The sequence below is a fragment of the Sander lucioperca genome, chromosome 4, assembly GCF_008315115.2.
Source record: "Sander lucioperca isolate FBNREF2018 chromosome 4, SLUC_FBN_1.2, whole genome shotgun sequence".
Taxonomy (NCBI): domain Eukaryota; kingdom Metazoa; phylum Chordata; class Actinopteri; order Perciformes; family Percidae; genus Sander; species Sander lucioperca.
In genome coordinates, this window is record NC_050176.1 from 8,567,526 (window position 1) to 8,587,085 (window position 19,560).

The 19,560-nt window shown below is 41.5% G+C and overlaps 1 protein-coding gene across 1 annotated transcript in view; it reads right to left on the reverse strand.

Moving 5' to 3' along the window:
- LOC116043036 (E3 ubiquitin-protein ligase SMURF2-like) overlaps positions 1–19,560 on the reverse strand; it is a 64,392-nt gene that overhangs the window by 33,649 nt on the left and 11,183 nt on the right. Inside the window, exons 2-3 of the mRNA XM_031289535.2 lie at positions 4,627–4,665; positions 397–505 (exon numbers count right to left, since the gene is read on the reverse strand). Of these exons, the coding sequence (XP_031145395.1) occupies positions 397–505; positions 4,627–4,665 (148 nt within the window). The remainder of the gene's footprint in view (positions 1–396; positions 506–4,626; positions 4,666–19,560) is intronic.

Sequence of the window (19,560 nt, forward strand, 5' to 3'; positions counted from 1 at the left end):
TTTGAGAAAGAAGGAATTCATATCACTACAAGTTGTGTCCCCCCCCCTGAAATCTCATATGCATATGTATTGGTGAGGCCTGAGGTATGGAATGTCTAACATCTCACTCTCCAAGATGTTTTGTTCACACGTAAAACAGCTCGAGGGCTTTATAGATGGGTGTTTCTGCACACAATAAAGAGACGACTCATCTGCATTCCTAAAACACTTGTCATAGCAGTTTCACACAGACATACTAGAGAGCAGAACCAGTATGCTGCATTTCTGTTTCAAATTTCAGGTAGTGAGTGACCTCATACACAAATCCATCACACACACTCGCTGCATTTGATTCTTAATGAGGGATAAGGTGTATACAGCAACATGTCACACTGCTCCACAGTTCCGTTGACTTACAGGTCATAATGTTGATTCCACTTTGGGTCCAGCGTATTTTTCACAGTATCTGTAGAGTGGCATTGTCCTGAGCCATCCACCACCACTTTGGCAAAGGGATCCGGCAACCCTGTAAAAGTAGACAGAGGAAAGTGAAACGTTTTTGTTGTTTTTGTTGTTGCAACTATACAAACCAAGCAACAGGGCTCCAGACTGCGACCAAATGGTCACATTTGACGAACATTTTTTGAGACAGTGTGAGTATTTTTGACGACTTTTTTCATTTTCTTATTTCATGTTTAAAAACAAGGAGAGAGCAGGTCTGCCAGAGTTGGTCAATGTGTGTGAGAGGGGGCTGCATTCACATTGCCGGCGTCGGCCGCCACAAGATGCGGTGAAAACGCGGGTCTTTCCATTCATTGTTAATGGGTGTAGTATGTTTAGACTGCGGCGGGGGATGGCGGGGAATGCTGCAGGGGGGAGCCAGAAGAAACCGCAGCGGTCTGCGGCGAAAAGTTAAGACCGAACCTTTTGAGAAACGCAACCCGACGTCACGCTGCGGTGGCCAAGCATGTAACCGGCAATCAGACTTGTCAGTCAGTTTTGAAGCGGTGTGAGAGTCCCATACAGTAAACAGGAAACAAAACTGCCTCAACAAAGTTTTTAAAACACCAAACACAAGCACTGAACTGCCCAGGAGTTTGTGTAACAGCTGAATGTTTGCCAAACAACAAAGCAAAGTTGATCTGTCTCTTTTTTTTCTCTCTTTCTCCCTGAATAAAAGCTGCATTCAAGTGCGGTCGGGAACGACAGTACAGTACTCCCCTTTCCATGGAAGTTTAAAAACAAAAAAAATAATTTGTATGTCTGAAGGTGCTAATAAAAAAATCTATCACAAAAAAAAAAAAAACTTTTCACATACACACAGCACAATGTAGTGAAATCATATTACTGCATTTTAACCCATCCTAAGTATTAGGAGCAGTGGACAGCTATACATACAGCATCTGGGGAGCAACTTGGGGTTCAGTGTCTTGCTATTTCAGTTAACAAAAAAAAGACAGAGAGGAGGGAGGGAGAGCCTGTATGAGGCAGAGGCAATTATACAGTACATTGCCAATAATAATACTTTGTTTACATTTCTGAATGTGCATTTGTTAAGCTTAAGCACCATTCAATTAAAGCGTGACTGTGAACTAAAATATGAAAGCAGATTGTAGTTTCTGTATTTATTGCCAAAACATTTATCAATGACAGTTAAAATGGGGGAAATGTGAAAAACTGCGTTGCAGGTCGATTTAAGGTGTGTGCCCCTACATTTCCTGCCTGTGCCCACCCTCCTAGTAAAAACAGTTAGTCTAGAGCCCTGAGCAAGGTCACCAATACCCTCTCACGGAGGAAATGTGTCACAGTGACACATTCAAGCCCCATTTGACCGATTTATATGAGACTAGGGATGCTAATTTAGCTTTTATTTCTGACCGATAGCCAGCACCTCGTTAACCGATCATTAGCCGGCTCTGACATACTTCTGCGAACAGCTGCGGACTTGTACCGGTCGCCAGCATAGACGTTACGTGCATTGTCGTGGACACATGCAGCCACTGACTTTCCTCTAACAGCTTGCACGTCCACGCTACCAACATTGAATTAAAACAACATGACCAGTACATATATTAGCCTACATGCAATGTATGGCAGGTGGATGAATTATGTCCGACGGTCACAAGTTTATCTCTGGTTGTCACAATTCACAGAAAGTTCAGTTGGCAGTTGTAGTTGTAAACACTTTACTCATAACCATAAAATTACACACAATTACTTTACATAAGTCCCTTTAGTTCTTCTACACACGCTCCCGCTTGCTTTTTTAAGACTAATGGGCTTGTCTGTTAAATGCAGTTAAACATTAAATTGTGTTCCCCTCTCTAACAGAAACACTTGTTGACTGAAGCCAAGCAGTTGATCCTTTCACATTTTGCTGTGTCCATCTGAGAAAGTTATATAAGCGGACACTACAGTGTCTTCTTCTATTGATCTTGGTCACGTCCCTATTTTTATATGCTTTCAGATACTACAAACAATGGCCTGTCCAACCACTCCAAACATCTTGCAGGACAGGCAGGTTAAACAAATTGTTGAGTTAAAAGACATGGAGTACAACCAGCCTCAGAGACTCAAGTACAGCCGTGAATTTCCCTGATATTATATAGTTTAATGGTTTCTCTGCACCCTTTTTATCTGCCAAGAAAATGTCCACAATTATTAATGACAGTTGTTTATATCCAGCCTAAAGCAAACATGGACAATGCAACATCAGTCACCATAATGGCATGTTCACACCGAGGTGTTTTTGTGCGAATTCTGCGATGTGATTACATACAGAGTCAATGCAAATGGACACAAATTCGCAGGGCAGGCATGAAGTTTAGTTATAAACTGGGACATTTCTAAAGAATCCTGTGCAGATTGAGATACTGACACAGAATCAATTGATACAATACACAGGATGTGTGAATTGATGCCATTTTTATTTCACTACTGTATTGTTTTTGTATTTACTATAACTAACTATCTACAACTATAAGGCAAGTTTTTTCACAGTATCTTATTCAGTTGGAAATCTGATAATGGATTCTTCTCGGTGTGTTTATCTGGTGTTCTCAGTGTGACTGTGCATGTCTGTATGTGTATTTTAATTGTGTCAGAGTATAAACCTCTGGGCAATGATACTTCACACAAGTCAAACCTGTTCAGTCACCCTTATGCTTTTGTGGGACTTCCCTCTTTATGGTTGTATGTTTGTCTGTATGCATGTGAGTGAGTGGTGTGTGTGTGTGTGCGTGTGTGCGTGGTTGTGTTTGTGCGTATGCATGCAAGTGTGTGTTTGTGTGCGTGTTAAGCCCCTGACACACCAACCAGACGGCCGACCCTCGGCAGAAAAGGCAGTTGGACTGATCAGTCTCCCCGAGTTGGTAAAAAAAAGTGCGTTGAAACACACCAAAGCGATGAGACGTAATACGTCTCCATAACAGCAGGCGGAGCTAATCTGTATTGTCGCCCCAATGAAATGAAAACCAGCAGCTGATTGGACAAACGCGTCACGTGGGTCTTGTTTCTCCCGAAATTCAAAGACAGACTGTAACGGTGGCTTGTTCAGAATACGATCTCATATTGTACTAAAACAGTTCACTGAAACGTGTTTCTGAAAACATTTTAAGCGAGAAACAGGCCATGCAGTTGCTGAATCTGTCTTCATTTCAGATCAACAAAGGTCAGGGACAAAAATGAACTTGAACAGCTATTGTCTGTATCAAGGACTTCCAGGTTAATGGAGAAACAAAATACCCTGCTAATATTGCAATTTAGTTATTTTACCATAACATAACTGGCAATTAGGGTAAAAGATGTGGGTTGCTTCGGGGTATTCTTTTGTGAAAAATTTCTCATCAGTGGAACTAAATAACATGTCTCCTCATACATTAATGCCAGCGGCAGAGGATGGCCTTCTGTCCTGATCACCTAAATAGAGGTTAAAAAAATGGCCAAAAGCTAAACGTTAACCAATAGTAAGCTAAAAGTTAACCAATAGTAAATTAGGAGCCAGAAAGAAAACATACTACTTCCTCCCTTGGATGACCTACAACTATCAGCATTTCAATCTATTTATGTTTGTGTCCACTTGTGTTGTTTGTGTCCACATGTTTAGAGTCCAATCTCACTATTATGGTGTAGCACTCTTCAGTTTCTCTATATTCTCATTAGCTTTTTTCTAATAGAAAGCCAAACAAGGCTAGGAAGAGCCCACTTGTACCACTTATTAACATATAGTCTCCTTATTTTCCACCACTACAAAATTAGCATGATTTGACATGCCATGCGACGTTTTAACGGCAGAATGCAAAATCAGAGGATGAAATGTCTTGATTAGTACTACACAGTGAAGTTTGCGTTTATTCTCATGTAATTGCTTTTAGGTGTAATTTCTGTCCAGTTCAATTAAACCCTTTTTAATTAAGTCTAGTGCTTCTGTACCAGTGGACCTGATACCTATTACTAGAAGTTAGGTTAGCGATGGGTGTGCGTGCCAAGCCTCCCAAGGTGTATTACAGACAGACAGCTCCTGGGGGACTTAATTTACAGCACAGCTTCAAAAACCAAGCAATCTGCCACTGCTGACAAAGCCCATTCTAATGCACAAGGGTGGGAATGGGACAAGAATAGCAACATGTAAAAATAGGCTCTACTTACGGAAGAAGTCTTTCTTTGCCAGATTCTTTGCACACAGGACTGAAAGAGAAGACATACAAAGAGGTGTTAATGAATTAAAAATGAGATGTGCGTGGAAAATAAGATTCTTTTAAGAACAGGCCAAAGACTGTTTGCACAAACAAATTGGTTGTCACCAACTATACACAGTCAGCTTTCAATGGAATGTAATTTTTCCATTGAATATCTCTTCTAAGAGTAGTACAGAGTAGTACATCTCTCACTGTGCAAGTTAAATTACAAACACTCTTTCTCAACGTCTCTCTGGTAATATTTTTAGTAAAAGCCCAGCTAACTCAAATATTTCATTATTTATAATTTTTTTGTCTTTAAAACTTAACAGTTTCCCTTGAGTGATTACTGCTGTCTTTTTGCCAACATATAGGTTTGTCCATCCTCACTGTCCCATCACAGGCAAGGAGACCAGTCTTAAGAGTTTCTCCTTGTAAAATATTGAGTAGACAAGCACTCTTCCCTGTATGAGGTAAGTCCCTGGGGGGTTCGCATCACAGACAACATACAATGGCTTTCAACAGACACAGAAAGTTAAAAGAGTAAGCTTGTGTTTGGGTTTGCCTGCTGATGTCTTTTTTTATCTTCCAAGTGTCTCCCTCCTGTTGGAGGGCCTAGGTGAACTGATGCAGGCCGATGCTCTGTTTGGAGCTGGCTAGACAATCCTGTGACAATTATAGAGCGAGACAAAGCAGGCCAAGCAGCAACAATTAAGAGCTGTGGCAGAGAAAACCAACAGGATAAATGTAATAAAAACAACTGTCAATGAAGTGGAGGTGGTGCTTGGTGCTAGAAAACAATTTAATCTCTCTGCCAAGTGCTTCCACCTAGGGCTGAACGATTTTTGAAAATAATCTAATTGCGATTTTTCCCCCAAATATTGCGATTTCGATTCGATTATTTTTTTAAGCTCTTTGTCTTCTGTATTATTCAACAAAGAATAATATAATAATGTATAGTATGAACACACAATTACACACTAGACAGTTAAATAAGTAAAAATATAGTACACACACGTCATTTTTTACAGTGCACAGAGAGGAGCTGCCTCCAGCCCCTCCCCCTCGTTTAGTTGCGTGCTGCCGTGTGCACTTGTTCAGAGAGGCTATCGTTGCGTTAGCATGTTGCTGGTGTTCTTGCCGTGGGATTAACTGTACTAATAAAACTGTTGAAACACCGCGGCCACGCTGTTGTGAAAGCTCCCCGAACGTTATTTATCAGTCTGATTGTTACCCCTCTCAGTGGCAGGTCCTCCACTCATCTCTTTATAACGTAGCTAACCGCTAACCGGAGCTAACCGCTAATCAGAGCTGACCGTTGCCAACCGAGCCTTGAGTTCTGTGTGCCTGTATCCATTAACTGCATGTATAGACTCAAGCCCGAATAAAACCCTTCATTTTATTAAAATGGCTGTAAAAGTTTTAAACTACAACTCAGAGTTGTTTGAATGACAGAAATCAGCTCAAGGTACAGTGTAGCGTTAGCATGCTAGTTGAGGCTTTCTCTGCGGAGTGCAGACTGATTGCTCTCGTGAGTCATGTGATCAAATCGCAGCCTTTGCGATTAGGAAATCGCGTTTTAACATATCGCGATATTATCGAAAATGCAATTAATCGTTCAGCCCTACACCCACCCACCCACCCACCCATCCATCCATCCATCCATTATCATGAGCAGGCACTTCCACTTCATTATCAATACAGGTACAGGTGACCCCTTTCTTTCTCACCCGTATTATGGTCTTCATCTCTGGGCAAAAACAAGATTTACATACACAAGTTAACCAAAAGATGCATGTCGGACCTGCCCAGGCAGCGCAATGGGATATAAAGGCATACGACATCTGCCTAAAAAAAGGAGGTCATTGTCGCGTGTCATCTTCTTTATCTTAGCATTACTTTCTGCCACTTCCCCTCTACCATTGTCTAATAAAGCCACAAGCCATACCACAAGATTAGATATAAAACATGAATAAAGCTCTGAACCTGTAGTGAAAGTGTTATTGTATGCATTATTTACAAGCACTAGCCTCATTTACAAAATAAGATACATATGCTATGAATATACTAAGTAGCTTTAAAGACAGAATTCTTATGCAGTTATCCGACAGAGGGTCAAAGAGCTGGCACAACTTTTTGACCATTTCAGATGTTTATATAAGCACAGAAATACAGTTATTATATTAGGACCCCTGCGCCAAAACAGTGCTGTGCTGGAGAAATCATGTAGATTACATGGATTACAGAATAGATCACCTTAGGTTAGACCATGTGGACCTGCCATAAATGAGAAACAAGCACCACTTCTGAAAAAGATATGGAAAGGCCTGCGAAACCAACCTAGCATTACACCCATTCAATGTGGAGATCTTGACAGTGACCAAAATGACACAGTCAGACAAATCAGACAGAATCACAACATGGGAATAGAAGCTCTCAACACAAACCAAATTACACTGACTGGGCCAACTGGATGAACACTAACCATCAGCTTGTCAGGGGAAATGACACTGCCAAAGCCGACAGTATGGGCGCAGGCCAAAATCGGAGGCAGCCAGAAAAGCCTCCTGTGGGACAAAACGGACACCGTGTTGTCGGCAGAGTAGAGAAAAACAGGAGGAACAGAGGCCTGAAATCTTGGCAGAACATTTGTGGACAGACAATCCAACTCTTGAGACAAAAATCAACCACCAAAGTTAAAATGGGTCATCATCTTAGGCCTTAACCCTTGCCTTGAAGATATACATGAGCCTATTTTGTGCACATATACTCCAGGTTATTAGCAGCAGAGGTTTAGTGACAAACTTCATTCTATCTATTGGTTTGGAAATGTTATTTAAAAAAGGGGCCCTGTGGAGTTTTCTTGTAAACAAACAAAAGTTATGTTGACATTTAGTGTTACATCGCAACTTCTCCTTTTGCTATTTAGAAGCTGGCGAGCCTGAGTGGTCAAAGCAGCGGCTGTAAAACGGTGGAACGGTTTAATTTCCTAATAATTCTTTGAAATGAAAGTCCCGTTATTTTGTTATTTAAAAGATTTTATAATGAAGCAGGAAAATCAGGAAAGGTTGGGTCTTTATCAGCAGTAACTTAATGCAATACTTAAAACCTCTTTCTCTCCTGCCAGACAGACTGTAGGCAGCGCTTTTTCACATTTCAAATGTATGATTTATGTGAGAGTAATGAACACACACACACACACACACACACACACACGAGAGTAAAGGCCCAGACACACAGAGCCGACGGCCAAACGTCAGCAGAAGAGGCAGTTGGACTGATCAGTCTCCCCAAATTGGTCAAAAAAGTGCCTCGGAACACACCAAAGCGACTAGACGTAATACGTCTCCATAACAGCAGGCGGCGCTAATCTGTATTGTCGCCCAAAAATGAAAACCAGCAGCTGATTGGACAAACGCGTCACGTGGGTCTTGTTTCTCCCGAAATTCAAAGACAGACTGTAACGGTGGCTTGTTCAGAATACGATCTCATATTGTACTAAAACAGTTCACTGAAACGTGTTTCTGAAAACATTTTAAGCAAGAAACAGGCCATGCAGTTGCTGAATCTGTCTTCATTTCAGTCAGTTTAAAAGATTTTCGTCAGATTTTGAGAGACTCTAGTTATGCTCATTCCGCTCCCCGTTTCTGGGTTAGCACTCTACCAATCAGATCGGTCATTTGAGTCTGACTGCCGGCAGTGCCCGCCCCACTGATTATAGATGTCAAATCAGCCAAAATGAAGGCCAACAGCCCCTCGGCAGACAACGGCACAGAACACACCGAACAGACTCGAGTCACTGACCTCGCCAGACTGTCCGACGGCTCTGTCGGACAGTCGGCTCTGTGTGTCCGGGCCTTAAGGGAAATATGCAGAAGAGACAGAGAGAGTGATGAAAGTAAGGGTGGTAAAGAGATGCCCCAGTTTTCCATGCACTACTACTAAAACCAAAGTCAGACTGGATTTGTCATGTCTTTGGTTTGCCTGTATGATTTTGTATGCACAAAAAACGGTGTGTCTGTTTGTGTGTGAGGACTAAGCAAATCTAAGGCAGCACAGTGGTTAGCACTTCTGCCTCACAGCAAGAAGGTTCTGGGTTCCAATCCAGGTCGTTCCGGGCCTTTCTGTGTGGAGTTTGCATGTTCTCCCCGTTTGCGTGGGTTTCCTCCGGGTGCTCCGGTTTCTTCCCACCATAAAGACATGCATAGTAGGACTACAGTTGAAAATTAGCCGACTGGCTAACACTGGTGCATTTACAGAAATGTTGATTAATGTGCATTGTCCTAATCAAATAAACAAGTGGTCATTTAAGAAGCATTTGGAGACACATTCATCTTCCAGGTGGAAACACACGTACTTAGAGTTGTCCACTTGTGATCGGATCACTCAGATCGGATTTTAATACCAGGTGGTAATGTGGCCTGAGTGTGCTAAGCAATAATTCAGACTTGGCTCTCTGGTTACCAAACTATGCTAATATAAGATTAAGGGATTAACCTGCACACTGCTCCAGTCTCAGCCACAATTACCACAAAGGGGGAAGCCTCTCTCATTGTCATCAATGTCCTCTCACCAACTGTGCTGCCAGACACAGCAGGCTGTTGCTACTGACAATGATGATGACAAATAGGTTCAAGTGGGGCATACAGACAATGGAGAAATAACGACAACCAGTGACCACATTTTTAGCGATAGAACATCCTCAGCATCGTCCGACAGATATAGTTTTATCAGTCTGTTGTGGCCAGTGCTATCTTCTTCGCTGTCACATGCTGGGGCAGTGGGATGAAGGTTGCAGACACCAACAGACTGAACAAACTGATCAGGAGGGCTGGTGATGTCGTGGGGGAGGAGCTGGACACATTGACGACCGTGGCTGAGAGGAGGATGCTGTCCAGGCTTCAGTCCATCTTGGATAATGTCTCACACCCTTTCTACGACACTCTGGCCCAGCAGAGGAGCACCTTCAGCAGAAGACTCCTCTCACCCAGATGCACCACAGAGCGCCACAGGAAATCTTTCCTGCCTGTGGTCATTAAACTTCACAACGCCTCCCTCAGAGAGTCACACATCCCCTCTCTGTAATCATCTCATCTCAAACATACACAATCACTTCTTTTTTATTGCACTATTTGCACATTAACACTGTACATTTCATATTTTATTCACTGTACATTTCATATTTTATATATTACTGTATATTTGTTTTTATTATATATGTAAAAAGTCTAGATAATGTATGTTGTTTGTATATGTTGTTTGTATACCTGGAGTGGTAACAAAAATAATTTCCCCCTGGGATTATTAAAGTATTTCTGATTCAGAAGGTTTCTATGTTCAATCTTTAGCAATTCAGCAGCTCTGAGTCGCTGTATCACTGCCATCACAAAACAAAATGTATTATTTCAAAAAGAAATTTAAAAAGAACAGAAAAGTTCAGTATATTTTAAACGACAAAGGCGATCTGAGAAATGTTCAGAAAACCTCTGTTTAAAGTACTGTAGCCAATACTACCCCCGCGGATTTCAATATCATTTTACAGAAGCCCCACAAGGATTTAGATAAACATGCCTAAATATGTTGATAATCTTATCTGGGCTTATACAGACTCTACCACTTTGGACCCTAGCATCAATGAGGAATCAAATCTCATCTCAGCACCATGTGGGGACCCAGCAGTGTTGAATAGCTGCCACGTGAGCAGGCAGCCCATGGTGACCCAGGGCTGGCAGAGGACCAGACGTATTCAGATCCTAACAGGGAAAGCTAGGTCAACTAGGAATCAGTAAACAACCAGGAAGCCCTGGGGTGAAGCTGCCCTCAGTGTTGTCCCTGGATCATCATCCCCACCACAAACTCTCACTTTAAACAGTAAGAGGAGAGACAATAAATCTGTCTGCAAAACAGTGTCCTGTAAACAACTAAACAGATGAGTAGATGACAACCATGTTACCATCACCAGGGACTCTCCTAAATAGTTTGGAAGGGGATTCTGCAAAGACTTCTTCTGTTGTCTGCCTAATGAGAGATAAAAGGATTGCAATTATTCCTCATACCTTACAATTAAACTTACTCATCTTAAACCAAGCTGTAATAGTAGTTAACGGGTCAAAAAGAAGTCAACTCTGCTCCATTTTTTATTAAAAGGATTTGAAACAGCTGCTGTTTTAGGACGATTTGAAGATGAGTCACCCCAATCCAGTCTGAAACAAGCCATAAATCAAACTAACAGTCACACCAAACCAAGCCTATCTAAGCAAGTTACATGCTGGGATAATGCCTTTACCACTGTCTGGTAGCTAAAGGAGGTGGAGACAGACAGTGGCCTGTAATTGACCCAGACAATATATTCTTAAGCTTCAGAGGTCAACTATAGCTTTCCATCCCCAGAGGAACTATAGCAGACCGTTTGAGCCCACACCTTTATTGAGCTTGCAAACCAGCATTTGAAGACAAAAAAAAGTAAAGAAACAATTTTTTATGTCTCAGTACCTGTGAAAATGTATAAAATCAGTTAGAGGCTTCCAATGAGTAACAGTTAAATGGTTTTCAAAGATGTATCTTCATGTGTGAGTCATGTTTGTCCTGTCGACAAAGAGACCAGTCGTTAGTTCGATTCCCTGTGAATGGAATCAATAATAATAATAATAATAATAATAATAATAATAATAATAATACTTGAGGTTTGGGATACGCCCCCTAGCGCATTCACAGAATCACCATTAAACCTATACCATTATACCATTACGCCAGCCCTGAGTGGCTGTCAGACATGAAATCTGCGTCAGGGCCTTTCACCTTTATATGTGACACACTTTGAATTTGTGGAGTGGATGCGTACGGGCACGAGTGGCCTTGTGTTCTGCTATATGGGTTTCGTTGACTACCCCAACACTGTTTAGAGAAGGGGAGAATAGTCGGACCCTGATTTGAATCGGTCCCTGTCGTCCATGAATTGGATAGTGGAAGTTAAGCCGCTTCCCTGGGGTCGCCTGTGGCCTGTCCCATGCTCAGCACACAGTTGGGTGCAGCAAAAATTATTATTATTAATTGTATTAAAATATTATGTAATAGTATATATGTAGTAGGACAAATACCTCTGCAATAGCACTTATACCAAATATAAATACAGCCACACTGATGAAACATTGCAATATACGTAAATCACTGCAAAATGATGTATGATAATTATACTGTGTATTACAAAAAACAAGGCCCTAAGAATACATTACAAAATATGCACAATAGGCCTCAGACCACAAAGAGAGGCAGTTAGGGGGGTGGGAGCTTTGTATCGTCTCTGTCTGCCTGAATACAAAGGTCAGGCTGAAGGTTAGCATTAGTTCTGGTCAAAGGGTGAAAAGTCAAAACAGACAGGGGCGGGGGGGGTGCCCGTTGTTTTCTCAAGGGAGTCTCCATTTGCAATGGGTGCTTAACGCCTCACTCTGTTCGTTGGGAAAAGGGATAGCGGGCGGGAAAAGTCTGATGTTCCTCCAACTCCTTTAACTTCTAAGAGGATGCTCTTTTTGGTAACTCCATCTCAGTTTGATGGATCAGGTCATTTAGATTAATACTTCTTTTTACAGATATAAGTCCAGCATAATTCACAAAATGAAGCATTAGTACTTTTTAGAACAACAAATGCTGCGGTTTCATTTATTCATAGTGGTATTATTCACTCTGAATAAGAGATGAAAGCTGTGAGAGTTGTGAAAATTTGCAGCACAACTGCAAAGGTTCCCAGCTAAATCATTATAAGATAAACGTCTCTTCTTTCAATTAATAGGAAAATGAATAGTATTTTAGAAAAAAATAATTTTGTGATGATGGTTAATGGTGTCAATGCATATTGGCCCAGAGATCCTAGCACTGTAAATTCATTGTGGGAAAATATTTTCTTTAAAGAAAGGGGATGACAAGACATAAGGACATGAGCTGTATTCAAAATTACAATAGTGTATGATTCGCACTGTACAGTCCACTGAACCACCAGCATGCCTCTAGCCTCTTGCACTCTGTTAACATTATCAAACCAGAGCTGGGCTGCTCTGCCCTAGACAAAGGGTTTTTGGTCAGTAATTCCAGTAGACGATTGCGTGATTGTGCACTGCCAACTCCATGGCCATTTTGTGGTCCATTTGTTCAATTAATTCTCCGGAAGAGCTACAAGGACAGGAAAGTCAACCCGTGCTGTATCCACATCCAGTCGCTGAGCTTGATGCGGATACTGTCACGAAGAACACTGTTTCAGAGTAGTGGTGATCCAAGGATCCTTTTTAGGGACGTTAATAATTAACAGTTTAACCTTTAACCGACAATAAGAATTTTGACCAATTAATACTCAGTTAAAAACAATATTATTAAAATCAAATTAAAGAAATTAAAAAAAAGTTTGTTGCATGGCAAAACAAAAGTAGGCTATACAATATATTTCTCAATTGCTAGTTAACTTGCTAGTGCTAAAGTTGCGCTTTAATCTCATGGCTCTCTGCTGGAAGTTACTCAGTGGAGAGCTACGTGACACATGCCACTTTATCGATGAGGACTGGCAGATTAAACCGGCCTCCCTCCACACAGACTAAACGTTCAACTCCTTAGCTAAACTAATTGATGAGGTGGAGACAGGCTTGCGTTTCGCGGACATCTGCGGACTTGTGCCGGTTGCGGACGCGCAAGTGGTTCCATACTGACAAAATGGCTGCATGTGTCCACGACAACACATGCAGCATCGTGGCTGCGTGACTGGTACAAGTCTGCAACTTTCCATGGACGCTGAACGCAATGAAGTTCCTTTACCTTTTTGGTAATACAACAAAAATAAGTGCAATATTTGAATCTTAAATCAACCTATCAGTGAATGTCACTGACAAAAGCGTCAAATTCAAGTTTTGATTCTGTAATGAGATAATGTGTTTGTTTAATGCTGTGCTGGTCTTTAAACAACACAACATTACTCACATAAATGTGAAGCGTTACCAAATATTAGCATGGTCAACAGTGTGGCTGAGGGTTGTTTAAAAGTAAACACAGTGGAGTGTGACGAGGCTGTTTAGCTGTCTCACAGCTAAAACCCCTCAGGGCAACTTCTTTCAGGGCGAACATAAAGGCTTCTTATCTTGCAGTACTTCAAATAGTGCTTAGCAAAACAACAAATTATTTTCAAAAAATCTTTCTGACAGACAGATTTATTTAGGAAATTGCTCCGATGCCGCCGGAAGATCCGCCAGATGTCCCTTATTTTGGGCCGGATGTCCCTCACCTTTCGCTTTCTTTGTGTTAGCATTCTAAACTCCGGTCCATTTATGAGGACTATAATTAACTGCTCCTCAGATCTCTGCAGGGTAAATCCAGACAGCTAGCTAGATAGATCTGTCGAATCTGAGTTTTCTGTTGGATGACTAAAACTACTTTTGAACGAGCACATTCCACCAAAACAAGTTCCTTCCCGAGGCCATTTTGCAGAGGCGCCGTTATTGCGTCCGGCACTTAGGGCCACCCAAGACGATTGTGATTGGTTTAAAGAAATGCTAATAAACCAGAGCACGTTTTTCTCGTATCCCAGAATGCTGTGTGGACTAGCCAGACCCTCCTCCGCAGCGCTGTGGAGATAGGTCTGGCAACCCGAGACTAGCAAGACCGATACAAAGGTTTAACTAAATTACAACAAAATACAAGATAATAGCAAACAGAAAGGTTCAGTAACTACTTAGAAACAGGAACTGGAACATAACCTGGTGGAGCTCATTAAATGCAGAGTAAGGATGACGTCAAATGTAAGTCGTGAGACTTAGAGACACATAACAGTTCACGTTGAGGTGTCAAGTTTAAACATTAACTAGATCATTTTAAACTTCACTTTAATGGAGTGTGTAAAGCCAACTGTGAGATGTGGTTGTCTACCAACAAGTTGATCATGATCATGAATCTTTTCTAGGGGACGAATACTTCCTTGAGACAACAATTACCTAAAAACTGCATGCCTATCAAAAAGTATGAAGATATAATAACAATGTTTTAGGCATCAGGTAACAGACTAATACATTATCAAAGTGGGAAGATTGATAATGCAAGGAAAAAGTCACACATTTAAGGAACATACCTACCTCTTCAAAAAATCTACATGTGCTGCGGCCCAAGGCCAGAATTAGATTTCCTTAACGGATGTCAGCAAAAAGTGGTCTCTGCGCAATGACCCACGCTGCTTCACAGGTTTCCTACACTTTCAATTTTACACAGAACAAACTTTCTTTTTAGAGCATAACTGCTTGATTTTGAAACGGCAAAAGAAATCTTACCTAGACCAAAGAAGCCACGCTGCATTACAAAGTCAAAGAAGGTGGCCTAGTAGAGGTTTTATTTGAGCAATTTTGAGGAATATTAAAACAATATTAAAAGCTGTCTTCATCTTCAAGTTAAAAGTTAGAAAAGCTTCAAACAATTCTCCTAACACCCACTGACATCACCCGACTTATTAAGTGACAGTCATTCAGATTTGAAGGCCCACATCCTTTGCCCCTGTTATGGCTCTCGCTACAGCCCCATGCTGTCTCATTCACAGCATTGTTCAACAGAACACTTCCTCTTCCTGTCCTCATGCCTCCCTGGCGGGCTCGCTTACTCACTAGAGCACACTGAGATTTCATGTTGGAAAAATGTCAAGCACAAGTACACTGTGTGTACGTGACCAACTTTATGTTACAGTGACCAGTTCACACTGCAAAAAAATAACGGTGTGGTGTTTATGGGTATCCAAAATTGGGCAACGTTGCCAAACTGGGGATCTAATCTACATTGTACTTCCTCTGGAAAGCCATTACTAAATTTCCCAACCTTTCTCCAGACCAGTGAATGCTCGGGATGCCAATTATGTCATTCATTTGAGAGGCCAGCAGTCTACAGCTGACACTCCCCCTCCCCCTCCCCTCTGCTCCCAGAGGAGACGCCAACAATCTGGAGTCAGGAATCTGGAGTGGAACGTAGTCACTACACAGAGAAAGAGGGTTGGGTTGGAGAGGGGTGAGAAGGTAAAGGCGAAATGTTCATCTGGAGGCATCTACGGTGGAATGGAGAAGAAGGGAGGGGAGGAATGTGAGGAGGGGTGGAGAGAGGTCTATCTAGAGTCACAAATCTGTGGAATGCAGACAGTTGAGGGGGAGAAAGGGAGATAAATATGGGAAGGCAGAGGGAGAGAAAGAAAGGGGAGAAGGTAATTTGGACCAGGGAATTTTGATAGTGAGGACATTCTGGCAACAGTGGAAACACTGAGGGAGGAGTAGCAGGGATGGAGGAAAGCGATAAGAGGAGATGACAGAGGAGAAGAGGGATACAAGAATGAGCAAAGTAGACTAGAAAATAGATTGGAAAAAGTGTGGTGTGTGTTTGGGATATTTAGCATTTGTCACATTTACTTGCAAGTCTGCACTGAAATCCCCGAGGTTGTATTATTAGGAGGACGTCTACATTCTTTTTGTAGTTGTGTGTACAAATCTTTTTGGCTGACATTTACCTGAAATACCAAAAATAAGTAAACCATTTCAACTTTGATGAGCTGTGCAGGGTTTTTCATGCCATAATATGGCTTAGTCGCACGCACAGCGCCTTAGCGTTTCTGCAATGCGCCTAAGCCGAATAAACGTAAAAAACAATGTGGAGAGCATCTGGATGAGCTGACGTAGGGAACAGTGCAATAATGTATCGATACAATGTTCACAACCTGCAAAAGCAGTACATAATATTGCCGGTATAATTAATGAAACACTGTTTAAAAGTGTTCTAAATCTGCTCTTTTGATCTAAAGAATACGATTTTACAGGGTAAACATTGCCAGAAGAATAAAATGTTCAGACCAAGGCTGTGATGTTTGTAAATAATAAAATTATTCAAGTTTTGTATTTAAGCTTTTTGGGCATTTATAGTAGTAATAATGGTCCAAACTGATGTAAAATTGCAGTTTTAAGTCAAAAACCTTCAATTTGAATTCTTTGATTATGGTAAATACTTCCATAAATGGGACCTGGGATCATATTACTCTATTAAAACAGAAATGGCCAGACATGGATAGGAGGTGATGAGTAAAGAGAACACAGGGAGGAAGCTAAATGAGTTTTTAGGTGGAGGCACGCTGCCACATAATGAACAGATGGAGAGTCTGGATGGTAGGAAAACAAAGAAGAAAGGTGACATGAAGCAGAGAGAAAAGTATGGAGGGGGCAATAAATAAATAAAAGAATTAAGAGGGAGGAAATAAGCCAGAGGGATTCAAGCTCATCTCACAAAGTAAATTGAATATGCATACAGGAAGCCGATGTTGGATTATCAAAGCATAGCGAAGTCATTCCCATACGACTCCTTAGGCACACTGACGGCTTATCTACGGGGGAGCCGTTTCAGCCGTGTTTTATAGCCGCTTTTACATTGAACTTTTGTATGCCCTATTAACCTATCAGTAAACCAAGCCAATACATAAAAATGGAGGACACCAGCAAGTATTTTGGGCTCTACACCGTAGACGGCAAAATTACCAACAAAGAGTTACATTTTACATGTGTAACTACAGTGATTGTGTATTAGGCTCCGAGTGCTGTTAAAACATGGATGACTTACATGCAATAATGTGCCTGACTGCATCCTTTGTAGACGCACACAGAGTACTGAAGCTGTTGCTCTGCTAAGGTGCTGCTTACAATACGCCTCCTGTGCCGATGAAGTTTTATAGCTAGGAGATGGCTGGCAGAGTTTGATGGTGGAGTCCAGGGATTTGTGTTGTCTGTGGGTGGAGAGCGGTGATGTGTGACACAGAAGAGCATGTGTAAGACAGCATAAACTGACACCGTGCCCATAAATAGCTTACATGGACTGCAATAATCAACTACAAAACTATTAACTCATGTTCCCATTTCAATGCAACTGAACAGGCCCTCCACATTCTATCAAAGCAGCCAAGTGTCTTTCCAGTATCCAACTTCAAACTCTATTCTCTTATGATGCCTAGTGCTCTACCCTTGTGGCCATCTGTATACAACTTTTAATAAATCACTGCTTTGGGCTGTTGTTTTTACAGCTAAATTGAGAAACAGACTCAAACTGTAAATTTGTCCTCAAGCAGCTGGACTGCTATGTATGTTACAAAATGTGTAATCTCTGACAATCACTAATGTGAAAATTAGCCTTTAACAATACAACAAAGACTATAAAGTGGCTTAAGAACGCAGCTTCTCAGTGTCTATAATAAGCATGTGAGCGATTGGTTTCTCTCAGTAAATTCAGTAATCCACCTGATTCAGTAGTAGTACCAAAACATGCCTACTGTTGGTAAATAAGGGGTCAAATCCTTTATTGGTAAAGCACGATAGGAAGCATTGAAGTGAAGGAATCATCTTTCTTTACTTCTGGACCTTTGTAAACAGGTGGGAAATTCTGCTGTTATTGTGATTAGGTTAAGAGTGGAGTGGGATGATGGGGCACAGCGGCGCCGTCCGAGCTACTTGATCCTCATCTCCATGAAAAAAAAACCACTGCATCACTCACGTCCTCCGACTGTCTCTCTCCCACACTGAAACTGAAAACACAGACTCAGAGACAGGGGGATGCAATTTGAGTGGCAGTGTACGCGAGTGTGTGTATGCGTTTGCTATTCGTACAGTAGACAGGCTGAGTGGTCTACCAGACACACACCGACAGACAGACAGACAGACAGACAGACAGTGTGACCACAGAAACAGTAGCAGGAGAACAGTGAGGGGGAGGAAAGTGTGATCCAAAAAGTCTAACCTGCCTGCCTTCCTGCTTCAACTGAGTTAAAAAAAAAAATTCCACAGAAAAGTGAAAAGCCTTTTCTTTATTCACAGGCAAAACCTAATTAATATTTACAACTCTAGCCTGGCAACAGTGATAAATCTGTGGACATTCTTTGACGTTACACACTGACATTTTTCCTTCTCTGGCGTTTCCTCTAGTTTCAGTTTTCATTAACATGCTTGCATTAAAGCGTAACGCTCACCAAAATGCAACCTAGGGTCTTTTTGTGAATGTACCCAAGTCAAACTTTCGTTTAAAAGCATATTTAGGACGGAATCGCCACTTTTAAGACTTACCGTATTTTCGGTCAAATGGCCTTTTGAATGGGAGTGCTAGGGGCTCTTTTATGCTAGCCTCAAAATAGCTATTTTTAAAACACTAAGAAGGCTCGACACAACATGAAACTTTCCTCGAAGTATCACCAGGGGCTCTACACCTTAACGAAAGCATTGAGAACATTGTTTGTGTACACAGAGTTTACTAAAAAGAAGGTTTTGACCAACTCACCGTAGCTGTTGTTTTTCCAGTAGCCGTCTATCGAGCCAGTCAAAAATAGTCGAGGTAGGAGAGTAAAGATGGAAAGCTCCAAAAGCTTAGTTCCATATAAATGCACGGATAATTCGTTGTTTTGTCGTTAGTGAAACACAACATTGACCTTGTAGTTGAAGAAAGAGCCTCATATAGGAATGACATTTCCTCTTATGGAGTCCGTTCATTCGCATTCGGAGATCGCCTATTTTGGACTGGGAAAATGGTGGTTAGTGTGAACAACAGCAGCTACAGTGAGTTGCTCAAAACCTTTTTTAGTAAACTCTGGGTACACAAACAATGTTGTCAATGCTTTCGTTAAGGCGTAGAGCCCCTGGTCATACTTCGAGAAAAGTTTCATGTTGTGTTGAGCCTTCTTAGTGTTTTAAAAATAGCTATTTTGAGGCTAGCATAAAAGTGCCCCTAGCACTCCCATTCAAAAGGCCATTTGACCGAAAAATGAAAATACGGTAAATCTTAAAAGTGGCGATTCCGTCCTAAATATGCTTTTAAACGAAAGTTTGACTCGGGTACATTCACAAAAAGACCCTAGGTTGCATTTTGGCGAGAGTTACGCTTT